Source organism: Oncorhynchus keta, unplaced genomic scaffold, assembly GCF_023373465.1.
Source record: "Oncorhynchus keta strain PuntledgeMale-10-30-2019 unplaced genomic scaffold, Oket_V2 Un_contig_1659_pilon_pilon, whole genome shotgun sequence".
NCBI lineage: Eukaryota > Metazoa > Chordata > Actinopteri > Salmoniformes > Salmonidae > Oncorhynchus > Oncorhynchus keta.
The window spans coordinates 32,836-47,317 of record NW_026280004.1 but is presented as its reverse complement, the minus strand read 5'-3'; the positions used below and the strand labels follow the sequence as shown (position 1 = coordinate 47,317).

The following is a 14,482-nucleotide window of genomic DNA, read 5'->3' as shown; positions in this document are numbered from 1 at the left end:
TATTGCACAATATAATTTGTTTTGGGGGGGGGGGGGGTCACGTAACTGTTTTTGTGTTTCGTGTGAAACAAAAGACTAGATATCCAATTGGGGGACAAACGGAACTCCGAACACATAGCTCGTTCGTTTAAACTGGAGAGTTTGATTAAACACGTGGATACGTGTCACAAGAGTTCCAGACAGGTTTTTGTTTCTACTCCTTATGAGTCTCAAACTACTTCCTGTCTGGAACTCCAGTAACATCTACTCCTTATGAGTCTCAAACTACTTCCTGTCTGGATCTCCAGTAACATCTACTCCTTATGAGTCTCAAACTACTTCCTGTCTGGATCTCCAGTAACATCTACTCCTTATGAGTCTCAAACTACTTCCTGTCTGGATCTCCAGTAACATCTACTCCTTATGAGTCTCAAACTACTTCCTGTCTGGATCTCCAGTAACATCTACTCCTTATGAGTCTCAAACTACTTCCTGTCTGGATCTCCAGTAACATCTACTCCTTATGAGTCTCAAACATCTTCTTTCTGTCTGATTTGTCTTCGATGTTCTTACGCCAGTCTCCCACAGCATCTTTGTCCTGAGGGGGGAAGAAGGGCAGAATAAGTACATGAGTGAAAATGTATTTGAAATATATGACACTTGGTGTGGGCAGTGTTAGCATGATTCACATTGGAGTGTTGGGTTGAACAGGCTTACAGTTGTTGCTGCTTAGAGGCCTATACTGGGAGACATTGTCTTTGAAATTTTGGACTAATGATATGACATTTGGTGTCAGAAGTGGGATCCTGTAGAACAGCTACAGAACAGATACATTCATGGACGAGGCTTTCAAATAAAACTATCACATTATTTACACAGTAAATAAGTCACATTACATATATAGTAACATTATTAAGCTAAACTATACTATAATTACAGTATGTTCTTATGTCCAGAACAACACCCACCTCTTCCTTGACCTCCTTCTTGACTTGCTTCAGGTTGGACCTCAGATCCATGGACACCTTGTGTTTGGAGCCCAGCAGAGCCTGGAGCATAGCATCAGCAGACATGCGGACTTTCTTCAGGACGGGCTTCCTGAACTTACCATTCAGTTCAACTACCTTCATCTTCAAGTCCTCAACCTGTTTGGAATTCAACAGGAAGCACTTATCACACACAGACTGTTGACTGCCAGACGCCAAACACCAGTGAACTACTGTTACCCCCTTGGCTCTAATATGAGTAACAGTGAACTACTGTTACCCCCTTGGCTCTAATATGAGTAACAGTGAACTACTGTTACCCCCTTGGCTCTAATATGAGTAACAGTGAACTACTGTTACCCCCTTGGCTCTAATATGAGTAACAGTGAACTACTGTTACCCCCTTGGCTCTAATATGAGTAACAGTGAACTACTGTCACCCCTTGGCTCTAATATGAGTAACAGTGAACTACTGTTACCCCCTTGGCTCTAATATGAGTAACAGTGAACTACTGTTACCCCTTGGTTCTAATATGAGTAACAGTGAACTACTGTTACCCCTTGGTTCTAATATGAGTAACAGTGAACTACTGTTACCCCCTTGGCTCTAATATGAGTAACAGTGAACTACTGTTACCCCCTTGGCTCTAATATGAGTAACAGTGAACTACTGTCACCCCCTTGGTAACTCTAATATGAGTAACAGTGAACTACTGTTACCCCTTGGCTCTAATATGAGTAACAGTGAACTACTGTTACCCCCTTGGCTCTAATATGAGTAACAGTGAACTACTGTTACCCCCTTGGCTCTAATATGAGTAACAGTGAACTACTGTTACCCCCTTGGCTCTAATATGAGTAACAGTGAACTACTGTTACCCCTTTGGCTCTAATATGAGTAACAGTGAACTACTGTTACCCCCTTGGCTCTAATATGAGTAACAGTGAACTACTGTTACCCCCTTGGCTCTAATATGAGTAACAGTGAACTACTGTTACCCCCTTGGCTCTAATATGAGTAACAGTGAACTACTGTTACCCCCTTGGCTCTAATATGAGTAACAGTGAACTACTGTTACCCCTTGGCTCTAATATGAGTAACAGTGAACTACTGTTACCCCTTGGCTCTAATATGAGTAACAGTGAACTACTGTTACCCCTTGGCTCTAATATGAGTAACAGTGAACTACTGTTACCCCCTTGGCTCTAATATGAGTAACAGTGAACTACTGTTACCCCCTTGGCTCTAATATGAGTAACAGTGAACTACTGTTACCCCTTGGCTCTAATATGAGTAACAGTGAACTACTGTTACCCCCTTGGCTCTAATATGAGTAACAGTGAACTACTGTTACCCCTTTGGTTCTAATATGAGTAACAGTGAACTACTGTTACCCCCCTTGGCTCTAATATGAGTAACAGTGAACTACTGTCACCCCTTGGCTCTAATATGAGTAACAGTGAACTACTGTTACCCCCTTGGCTCTAATATGAGTAACAGTGAACTACTGTTACCCCTTGGCTCTAATATGAGTAACAGTGAACTACTGTTACCCCTTGGCTCTAATATGAGTAACAGTGAACTACTGTTACCCCTTGGCTCTAATATGAGTAACAGTGAACTACTGTCACCCCTTTGGCTCTAATATGAGTAACAGTGAACTACTGTTACCCCTTGTGAACTCTAATATGAGTAACAGTGAACTACTGTTACCCCCTTGGCTCTAATATGAGTAACAGTGAACTACTGTTACCCCCTTGGCTCTAATATGAGTAACAGTGAACTACTGTTACCCCCTTGGCTCTAATATGAGTAACAGTGAACTACTGTTACCCCCTTGGCTCTAATATGAGTAACAGTGAACTACTGTTACCCCCTTGGCTCTAATATGAGTAACAGTGAACTACTGTTACCCCCTTGGCTCTAATATGAGTAACAGTGAACTACTGTTACCCCCTTGGCTCTAATATGAGTAACAGTGAACTACTGTTACCCCCTTGGCTCTAATATGAGTAACAGTGAACTACTGTTACCCCCTTGGCTCTAATATGAGTAACAGTGAACTACTGTTACCCCCTTGGCTCTGTCTTAGAGAGTAAGTTAACTAATAATATGAGTAACAGTGGTAGAACTCACCTCCTTCTCGGACTTGGTCACCTTGGTTGACATGTCGTATCTCTCCTCATCAACCCTCTCGATCTTCTGATGGAGCTTCTTGCACAAGTCCTGAAGAGAGACATACAGAGAGACATAGAGAGAGAGAGAAAGAGAGGCATAGAGAGACATACAGAGAGACATAGAGAGAGAGCAAGAGAGGCATAGAGAGACATACAGAGAGACATAGAGAGAGAGAAAGAGAGGCATAGAGAGACATACAGAGAGACATAGAGAGAGAGAAAGAGAGGCATAGAGAGACATACAGAGAGACATAGAGAGAGAGAAAGAGAGGCATAGAGAGACATACAGAGAGACATAGAGAGAGAGCAAGAGAGGCATAGAGAGACATACAGAGAGACATAGAGAGAGAGCAAGAGAGGCATAGAGAGACATACAGAGAGACATAGAGAGAGAGAAAGAGAGGCATAGAGAGACATACAGAGAGACATAGAGAGAGAGCAAGAGAGGCATAGAGAGACATACAGAGAGACATAGAGAGAGAGCAAGAGAGACAGAGATAGAGAGAGATGCAGAGAGAGAGAGAGATAAAGTCATAGTTTTATGACCCTATACGAAGGAATACACAGCAAACTAAGTATCAGAGAGTGAGAGAGAGAGAGAGAGAGATTGAGAGAGAGAGAGATTGAGAGAGAGAGAGATAGATTGAGAAAGAGAGAGAGTTTGAGAAAGAGAAAGAGATTGAGAGAGAGAGAGATTGGGAGAGAGTGAGATTGAGAAAGAGAGAGAGATTGAGAAAGAGAGAGAGATTGAGAAAGAGAGAGAGATTGAGAAAGAGAAAGAGAGAAAGAGAAAGAGGGGTTGGCGCTAATAGCTTACCGTGAGCTCTGCCATGCATACCAAGAATTCAGGGACAGGGCAGTTCTCCTTCATGTACCTGGCCTTCTCTGCCTCAGCCTCGACCGCCTCAGCCTCGAGCAAGCCGGCAGCGATCTGGAGCATCAAGCTCTGGATGGGGGAGAGGACAAATCACATCACATTACAGAGTTCAGTGGCCACATCTGCTTGTCTAAGGGGTTGTCTATATCAATACCGTATTCATATCACATAACTTGAAGGTCTCTAGATCTACAGAGCTTCAGGTGAAGTGTTACGAGTGATGTAGAACTGTAAGGGTTGGTTTCTACTCCTCAACTCCATTGATCGAAACGAGCTCCTGCTGACCAAGAAGTCGACAAGGTCTACTACAGCGCGCGTGTGTGTGTTTTTTTTTTTGGGGGGGGGCTAACACTGTCTGGATCACATAACATTTACCCCTGAATACGACTACAATGTAAAGTCTGCATTAAAATCAGTCTGTGACGTCAAGCAGGTTGTTCTCTGTGTGGAACTGGATCATGTTCAAACTAAACCTGGGAAACGTTATAGAACATGAAGGTCTTTATAGAACATGAAGGTCTTTATAGAACATGAAGGTCTTTATAGAACAGAAGGTCTTTATAGAACATGAAGGTCTTTATAGAACATGAAGGTCTTTATAGAACATGAAGGTCTTTATAGAACATGAAGGTCTTTATAGAACATGAGGGTCTTTATAGAACATGAAGGTCTTTATAGAACATGAAGGTCTTTATAGAACATGAAGGTCTTTATAGAACAGAAGGTCTTTATAGAACATGAAGGTCTTTATAGAACATGAAGGTCTTTATAGAACAGAAGGTCTTTATAGAACATGAAGGTCTTTATAGAACAGAAGGTCTTTATAGAACAGAAGGTCTTTATAGAACATGAAGGTCTTTATAGAACATGAAGGTCTTTATAGAACAGAAGGTCTTTATAGAACATGAAGGTCTTTATAGAACAGAAGGTCTTTATAGAACAGAAGGTCTTTATAGAACATGAAGGTCTTTGCATAACAGAAGGTCTTTATAGAACATGAAGGTCTTTATAGAACATGAAGGTCTTTATAGAACAGAAGGTCTTTATAGAACAGAAGGTCTTTATAGAACATGAAGGTCTTTACATAACAGAAGGTCTTTATAGAACATGAAGGTCTTTATAGAACATGAAGGTCTTTATAGAACAGAGGGTCTTTATAGAACATGGGGTCTTTATAGAACAGAAGGTCTTTATAGAACAGAAGGTCTTTATAGAACATGAGAGTCTTTATAGAATGTGAAGGTCTTTATAGAACAGAAGGTCTTTATAGAACAGAAGGTCTTTATAGAACATGAAGGTCTTTATAGAACAGAAGGTCTTTATAGAACATGAAGGTCTTTATAGAACAGAAGGTCTTTATAGAACAGAAGGTCTTTATAGAACATGAGGGTCTTTATAGAACAGAGGGTCTTTATAGAACATGGGGTCTTTATAGAACAGAAGGTCTTTATAGAACATGAAGGTCTTTATAGAACATGAGGGTCTTTATAGACAGAAGGTCTTTATAGAACAGAAGGTCTTTATAGAACAGAAGGTCTTTATAGAACATGAGGGTCTTTATAGAACATGAAGGTCTTTATAGAACATGAAGGTCTTTATAGACAGAAGGTCTTTATAGAACAGAAGGTCTTTATAGAACATGAAGGTCTTTATAGAACATGGGGGTCTTTAAAGACAGAAGGTCTTTATAGAACAGAAGGTCTTTATAGAACAGAAGGTCTTTATAGAACATGAGGGTCTTTATAGAACATGAAGGTCTTTATAGAACATGAAGGTCTTTATAGAACAGAAGGTCTTTATAGAACATGAAGGTCTTTATAGAACATGAAGGTCTTTATAGAACATGAAGGTCTTTATAGAACAGAAGGTCTTTATAGAATATGAAGGTCTTTATAGAACATGAAGGTCTTTATAGAACATGAAGGTCTTTATAGAACAGAAGGTCTTTATAGAAAATGAGGGTCTTTATAGAACAGAGGGTCTTTATAGAACATGGGGGTCTTTATAGAACAGAAGGTCTTTATAGAACAGAAGGTCTTTATAGAACATGAGAGTCTTTATAGAATGTGAAGGTCTTTATAGAACAGAAGGTCTTTATAGAACAGAAGGTCTTTATAGAACATGATGGTCTTTATAGAACATGAGGGTCTTTATAGAACATGAAGGTCTTTATAGAACATGAAGGTCTTTATAGAACAGAAGGTCTTTATAGAACATGAGGGTCTTTATAGAACATGAGGGTCTTTATAGAACATGAGGGTCTTTATAGAATGTGAAGGTCTTTATAGAACAGAAGGTCTTTATAGAACAGAAGGTCTTTATAGAACATGATGGTCTTTATAGAACATGAAGGTCTTTATAGAACATGAAGGTCTTTATAGAACATGAAGGTCTTTATAGAACATGAAGGTCTTTATAGAACAGAAGGTCTTTATAGAACAGAAGGTCTTTATAGAACAGAAGGTCTTTATAGAACATGAAGGTCTTTATAGAACATGAAGGTCTTTATAGAACATGAGGGTCTTTATAGAACATGAGGGTGTATTAGCTGTATATAAAACCCTTCTGGAATGAATGGTGATCCTTACCTTCAGGTAGTTCCTACGACTCGTCATCTTTTTACTGATTGGATAAAGCAGATCAGGGTCATTGAAGGGAAATATACAAGGTGAAGCCACAGAGACAGGTACGTGAAGATTAAACATTTTTAGGAATTCATTTTATTACATTACGGTAGGAATAATTGCAACACTATTGGGAATCATCATAGCATAGTATTACTCCGTTGTACTGCCTGGTTTTCTATGTTGAAAACATGTTCACAGACAGAATACAGTAGATGAATACAGTATAGTGAAGTATATTTTTCTGTAAACTGAAAACGTAAACTTACTCAGACATTTTGGCCTGTTGTTTTGTTTTACTTCCTGTGTCAAGAGATGAACAAACAGGAAACAGTTTATTCATTTTGACCTGTTGTTATTTTATGTAATTTGGTGGTGGTGGTGGTGGGGGGTGGATGGGGGTCGGGGCGGGGTAGAAACCAAAGATTTCAAGGTTGATCCAATGCAAGTCATGCGCAATTGCATATCAAAAAGAAATGCAACAGACATTAGATAATGAATGGTCAATAACTTGATCAATAATTTGCTTGGATCCGTTTAGCCAAATGTAACACAGAAGTCCAACAACATCAAGAGTATAATTCCTGCTGGTTAAAGGGGGAAGGGTTGTTTCCTCTTGAATGAATGTCTTTGAATCTGTACAATATAACCCGTCCCAAGGTTGATAGCAAATCAACAAGACTCTCATTTCCTGAAATCTTTGGTCACGCAGGAGTCCATAAGGATTATGGCACCAAAATAGGTCCTTTCACAAAATACCGCTGACATTCACAAAATGCATGTTCAGAATGTATGAAAATACCCAATTGGATTTTCCTTTGTATATAGTTGAATCTCAACAAATCTATTGGAATAACATCAGACAATCCATAAGCCGTTTGAAGTAAACTGTGAAATTACAACACAAATTCAAGTTTACAATTATAAGCCATATAGTGATTATCCACCTCTACCATGCCAAAGCTATATCTCTAAACAAACTGCAGTCCTTTTTTACAGAGCTTATAAACGAGCAACTGGCCAAATAGAGCCACAAGAGCCTTTAATTAACACCACATTCACTCTGAACTACAGAGAAAACAGCTGAAAACCAGGCTTTGGATGCATCTCTTCCAACACTTGTCTGTCTAAAACACACAGACAAACACCTGTGAATATCCGAAAGCCTCAACCCACGTTGCCTCTTGAGAAAAATAAAGTTATCTTCTATTCTATTCTAAAAAAGCAGTCTAAATTATCAGAGCTCACACACCACACGCAATCTGGTCCAAAAGTCACATCTAACCCCACATGGGACGGACCACACACAAAGTCTGGGACGGACCCAGAAGTCACATCTATGGGACGGACCACACACAATCCCAAAAGTCATCTATTCCCACATGGGACGGACCACACACAATCTGGTCCAGAAGTCACATCTAATCCCACATGGGACGGACCACACGCAATCTGGTCCAAAAGTCACATCTATTCCCACATGGGACGGACCACACGCAATCTGGTCCAAAAGTCACATCTAATCCCACATGGGACGGACCACACGCAATCTGGTCCAAAAGTCACATCTATTCCCACATGGGACGGACCACACGCAATCTGGTCCAAAAGTCAATCATCTAGAAGTCACATCCCAATCATGGGACGGGTCCAAAGTCACATCTCATCCCACATGGGACGGACCACACCAATCTGGTCCAAAAGTCACATCTATTCCCACATGGGACGGACCACACACAATCTGGTCCAAAAGTCACATCTAATCCCACATGGGACGGACCACACACAATCTGGTCCAAAAGTCACATCTAATCCCACATGGGACGGACCACACCCAATCTGGTCCAAAAGTCACATCTAATCCCACATGGGATGGACCACACGCAATCTGGTCCAGAAGTCACATCTAATCCCACATGGGACGGACCACACCCAATCTGGTCCAGAAGTCACATCTAATCCCACATGGGATGGACCACACGCAATCTGGTCCAGAAGTCACATCTATTCCCACATGGGACGGACCACACACAATCTGGTCCAAAAGTCACATCTAATCCCACATGGGACGGACCACACACAATCTGGTCCAAAAGTCACATCTATTCCCACATGGGATGGACCACATGCAATCTGGTCCAAAAGTCACATCTAATCCCACATGGGACGGACCACACACAATCTGGTCCAAAAGTCACATCTAATCCCACATGGGACGGACCACACGCAATCTGGTCCAAAAGTCACATCTAATCCCACATGGGACGGACCACACACAATCTGGTCCAAAAGTCACATCTAATCCCACATGGGACGGACCACACACAATCTGGTCCAAAAGTCACATCTAATCCCACATGGGACGGACCACACACAATCTGGTCCAAAAGTCACATCTAATCCCACATGGGACGGACCACACACAATCTGGTCCAAAAGTCACATCTAATCCCACATGGGACGGACCACACACAATCTGGTCCAAAAGTCACATCTATTCCCACATGGGACGGACCACACACAATCTGGTCCAAAAGTCACATCTAATCCCACATGGGACGGACCACACACAATCTGGTCCAAAAGTCACATCTAATCCCACATGGGACGGACCACACGCAATCTGGTCCAAAAGTCACATCTAATCCCACATGGGACGGACCACACACATCTGGTCCAAAAGTCACATCTAATCCCACATGGAACGGACCACATGCAATCTGGTCCAAAAGTCACATCTAATCCCACATGGGACGGACCACACGCAATCTGGTCCAAAAGTCACATCTATTCCCACATGGGACGGACCACACACAATCTGGTCCAAAAGTCACATCTCATCCCACATGGGACGGACCACACCCAATCTGGTCCAAAAGTCACATCTCATCCCACATGGGACGGACCACATGCAATCTGGTCCAAAAGTCACATCTAATCCCACATGGGACGGACCACACACAATCTGGTCCAAAAGTCACATCTATTCCCACATGGAACGGACCACATACAATCTGGTCCAAAAGTCACATCTATTCCCACATGGGACGGACCACAAGCAATCTGGTCCAAAAGTCACATCTAATCCCACATGGGACGGACCACACACAATCTGGTCCAAAAGTCACATCTATTCCCACATGGGACGGACCACATGCAATCTGGTCCAAAAGTCACATCTAATCCCACATGGAACGGACCACATGCAATCTGGTCCAAAAGTCACATCTAATCCCACATGGAACGGACCACATGCAATCTGGTCCAAAAGTCACATCTATTCCCACATGGGACGGACCACATGCAATCTGGTCCAAAAGTCACATCTATTCCCACATGGAACGGACCACATGCAATCTGGTCCAAAAGTCACATCTAATCCCACATGGAACGGACCACATGCAATCTGGTCCAAAAGTCACATCTAATCCCACATGGAACGGACCACATGCAATCTGGTCCAAAAGTCACATCTATTCCCACATGGGACGGACCACACACAATCTGGTCCAAAAGTCACATCTAATCCCACATGGGATGGACCACATGCAATCTGGTACCAATAGATGAATACATGAATATACAGCACATTCGTTACAGACGGAGCAGAGAGGAAAGAAGAACATCTCACCTATAAACCCAGTGAAGGTACAAGTAAATGATGTGGGGATGAGAGCTACCGGCAAGACAGAGACAGGAACAGATTTGGAAGGTATATAGTCTGTTTCCTGAAAGCTCAGCAGAAAAGCAAAAGGGCAAGGTTCTCTTTATGGGAGTGGGGCCAAAGGCAGGGCCAATGGGGCAGTTAGTTCCTGAAATACCTCCGCATTCGTAAATCATCTGCCAGCAACGTTTCTAGTTAAAGTTTTTAGTTCAAATATTCCTGACATTAGATTTGGCATGACAAAATCCTGATTTTAGATGTGATTTAAAATAAATCTGATGTTAGATGTGATTTAAAATATTCCTGATTTTAGATTTGACTTAATCCTGATTTTTGGTGAAGGGAGGACCCACTCTGTGTTACCTCATAACTCTGAATGTGTTTGAAATCCATCAAGCTCTCAAGTTACTGCTACTGGATAAATTAGACAATGACTCCGGTTGCCGCTGGTTTCATGTCTGTTATATAGAACTCAGGGAACAATCAGCAGGTCACTTGATTAGTTTGTAAAATGACTCCCTGTCAATTGATTGAATTAGACACTTCCAATGAATTCACAACTCTGTGTGATTGGTCAAATGTATTATTAAATTAGTAATTGGTAAACTATAAAGATAGTATTGTCAGAGAGTGTCTTGACTCCATAAACTGGCAGACTGGCTGTGACAAGAAGAGAAGACGAGGGTAAGAAAGAGAAGGACCCCTCTGAACTGTCATGACCCAGAGGTCACACATGGTGTGATCAATTACCCAACCAACGTGTCAGCCTCCCAGTACCCACCCAGAGTCAGCCTCCAGTACCCACACAGAGTCAGTCTCCAGTACCCACCCACAGAGTCAGTCTCCAGTATCTAACCACCATGTCAGCCTCCATTACCCACCCACAGAGTCAGTCTCCAGTATCAACCACAGTGTCAGCCTCCAGTACCCACCTACAGAGTCAGTCTCCAGTATCAACCACCATGTTAGCCTCCAGTACCAACCCATAGAGCCAGCCTCCAGTATCAACCACAGTGTCAGCCTCCAGTATCAACCACCATGTCAGTCTCCAGTACCCACCCACAGAGTCAGTCTCCAGTATCAACCCACAGAGTCAGCCTCCAGTACCAACCACAGAGTCAGTCTCCAGTATCAACCCACAGTGTCAGCCTCCAGTATCAACCACAGAGTCAGTCTCCATTATCAACCACAGAGTCAGTCTCCAGTATCAACCACAGAGTCAGTCTCCAGTATCAACCACAGTGTCAGCCTCCAGTACCCAACCACCATGTCAGCCTCCAGTATCAACCACCATGTCAGCCTCCAGTACCAACCATCATGTCAGCCTCCAGTACCAACCATCATGTCAGCCTCCAGTACCAACCATCATGTCAGCCTCCAGTACCAACCATCATGTCAGCCTCCAGTACCAACCACCATGTCAGCCTCCAGTACCAACCACCATGTCAGCCTCCAGTACCAACCATCATGTCAGCCTCCAGTACCAACCATCATGTCAGCCTCCAGTACCAACCACCATGTCAGCCTCCAGTACCAACCATCATGTCAGCCTCCAGTACCAACCATCATGTCAGCCTCCAGTACCAACCACCATGTCAGCCTCCAGTACCAACCATCATGTCAGCCTCCAGTACCAACCACCATGTCAGCCTCCAGTACCAACCATCATGTCAGCCTCCAGTACCAACCACCATGTCAGCCTACCAGTACCAACCATCATGTCAGCCTCCAGTACCAACCACCATGTCAGCCTCCAGTACCAACCATCATGTCAGCCTCCAGTACCAACCACCATGTCAGCCTCCAGTACCAACCATCATGTCAGCCTCCAGTACCAACCACCATGTCAGCCTCCAGTATCAACCACCATGTCAGCCTCCAGTATCAACCACCATGTCAGCCTCCAGTATCAACCACCATGTCAGCCTCCAGTATCAACCACCATGTCAGCCTCCAGTATCAACCACCATGTCAGCCTCCAGTACCAACCACCATGTCAGCCTCCAGTATCAACCACCATGTCAGCCTCCAGTATCAACCACCATGTCAGCCTCCAGTACCAACCACCATGTCAGCCTCCAGTACCAACCACCGTGTCAGCCTCCAGTATCAACCACTATGTCAGCCTCCAGTATCAACCACCATGTCAGCCTCCAGTACCAACCACCATGTCAGCCTCCAGTACCCAACTACCATGTCAGCCTCCAGTACCCAACCGCCATGTCAGCCTCCAGTATCAACCACCATGTCAGCCTCCAGTACCCAACCACCATGTCAGGCTCCAGTATCCAACTACCATGTCAGCCTCCCCCTAACCCCAGTATCCAACCACCATGTCAGCCTCCTAACCCCAGTATCCAACTATCATGTCGGCCTCCTCCTAACCCCAGTATCCAACCATCATGTCAGCCTCCTAACCCCAGTATCCAACCACCATGTCAGCCTCCTCCTAACCCCAGTACCCAACCACCATGTCAGCCTCCTAACCCCAGTATCCAACCATCATGTCGGCCTCCTCCTAACCCCAGTATCCAACCACCATGTCAGCCTCCTCCTAACCCCAGTATACAACCATCATGTCAGCCTCCTCCTAACTCCAGTATCCAACCACCATGTCAGCCTCCTCCTAACCCCAGTATCCAACCATCATGTCAGCCTCCTCCTAACCCCAGTATCCAACCACCATGTCAGCCTCCTCCTAACCCCAGTATCCAACCATCATGTCAGCCTCCTCCTAACCCCAGTATCCAACCACCATGTCAGCCTCCTCCTAACCCCAGTATACAACTATCATGTCAGCCTCCTAACCCCAGTATCCAACCACCATGTCAGCCTCCTCCTAATCCCAGTATCCAACCACCATGTCAGCCTCCTCCTATATATAGGCTAATACAACTGACATATATAGGCTGACATAACTGATATATATAGGCTGATCTGACTGACATATATAGGCTAACATAACTGACATATATAGGCTGACATAACTGACATTTATAGGCTGATCTGACTGACATATATAGGCTGATATAACTGACATATATAGGCTGATCTGACTGACATATATAGGCTGATATAACTGACATATATAGGCTGATCTGACTGACATATATAGGCTGATATAACTGACATATATAGGCTGATATAACTGACATATATAGGCTGATATAACTGACATTTATAGGCTGATATAACTGACATTTATAGGCTGATATAACTGACATTTATAGGCTGATATAACTGACATATGTAGGCTGATCTGACTGACATATATAGGCTGATATAACTGACATATATAGGCTGATCTGACTGACATTTATAGGCTGACCTGACTGACATATATAGGCTGACATAACTGACATATATAGGCTGATATAACTGACATATGTAGGCTGACATAACTGACATATGTAGGCTGACATAACTGACATATGTAGGCTGACATAACTGACATATATAGGCTGACATAACTGACATATGTAGGCTGATATAACTGACATATGTAGGCTGACATAACTGACATATATAGGCTGATATAACTGACATATATAGGCTGATATAACTGACATATGTAGGCTGACATAACTGACATATATAGGCTGATATAACTGACATATGTAGGCTGACATAACTGACATATATAGGCTGATATAACTGACATATGTAGGCTGACATAACTGACATATATAGGCTGATATAACTGACATATGTAGGCTGACATAACTGACATATATAGGCTGATATAACTGACATATGTAGGCTGATCTGACTGACATATATAGGCTGATATAACTGACATATATAGGCTGATATAACTGACATATATAGGCTGATCTAACTGACATTTATAGGCTGACATAACTGACATATATAGGCTGATATAACTGACATATATAGGCTGACATAACTGACATATGTAGGCTGACATAACTGACATATGTAGGCTGACATAACTGACATATGTAGGCTGACATAACTGACATATGTAGGCTGACATAACTGACATATGTAGGCTGACATAACTGACATATGTAGGCTGACATAACTGACATATATAGGCTGATATAACTGACATATGTAGGCTGACATAACTGACATATATAGGCTGACATAACTGACATATGTAGGCTGACATAACTGACATATGTAGGCTGACATAACTGACATATATAGG

The 14,482-nt window shown here is 42.7% G+C and overlaps 1 protein-coding gene and 1 long non-coding RNA gene across 4 annotated transcripts; one reads left to right on the top strand and one right to left on the bottom strand.

The window, feature by feature from the left end:
• Positions 1 to 15: 15 nt before the first annotated feature.
• On the bottom strand, positions 16 to 6,636 carry LOC127919412 (troponin I, fast skeletal muscle-like). The gene is made up of 5 exons (XM_052502920.1): positions 6,609 to 6,636; positions 3,961 to 4,089; positions 3,103 to 3,192; positions 948 to 1,124; positions 16 to 577 (listed from the first exon to the last, which is right to left on the bottom strand). The coding sequence occupies exons 1-5, from the start codon at positions 6,633 to 6,635 to the stop codon at positions 494 to 496; spliced, it is 507 nt and encodes a 168-aa protein (XP_052358880.1). The 5' UTR covers position 6,636; the 3' UTR covers positions 16 to 493.
• Positions 4,372 to 6,468, top strand: LOC127919413 (uncharacterized). Of its 3 annotated transcripts, none has more exons than XR_008102883.1 (4): positions 4,372 to 4,556; positions 4,594 to 4,726; positions 4,764 to 4,985; positions 5,945 to 6,468. It is a non-coding gene; the product is annotated as an uncharacterized LOC127919413 (long non-coding RNA). The 3 variants fall into 3 exon arrangements; XR_008102882.1 differs by adding an exon at positions 5,299 to 5,390 and having other exon boundaries at positions 4,594 to 4,819; positions 5,926 to 6,468; XR_008102881.1 differs by having other exon boundaries at positions 4,594 to 4,985.
• Positions 6,637 to 14,482: the final 7,846 nt, after the last annotated feature.

Coding starts and splice junctions, on each gene's coding strand:
- LOC127919412 (XM_052502920.1), bottom strand. CDS start 6,635: ATGACGAGTCGTAGGAACTACCTGAAG. Junction 3,193..3,960: donor TATGCATGGCAGAGCTCACG/GTAAGCTATTAG, acceptor GTCTCTCTTCAG/GACTTGTGCAAGAAGCTCCA. Junction 1,125..3,102: donor TGACCAAGTCCGAGAAGGAG/GTGAGTTCTACC, acceptor AATTCCAAACAG/GTTGAGGACTTGAAGATGAA.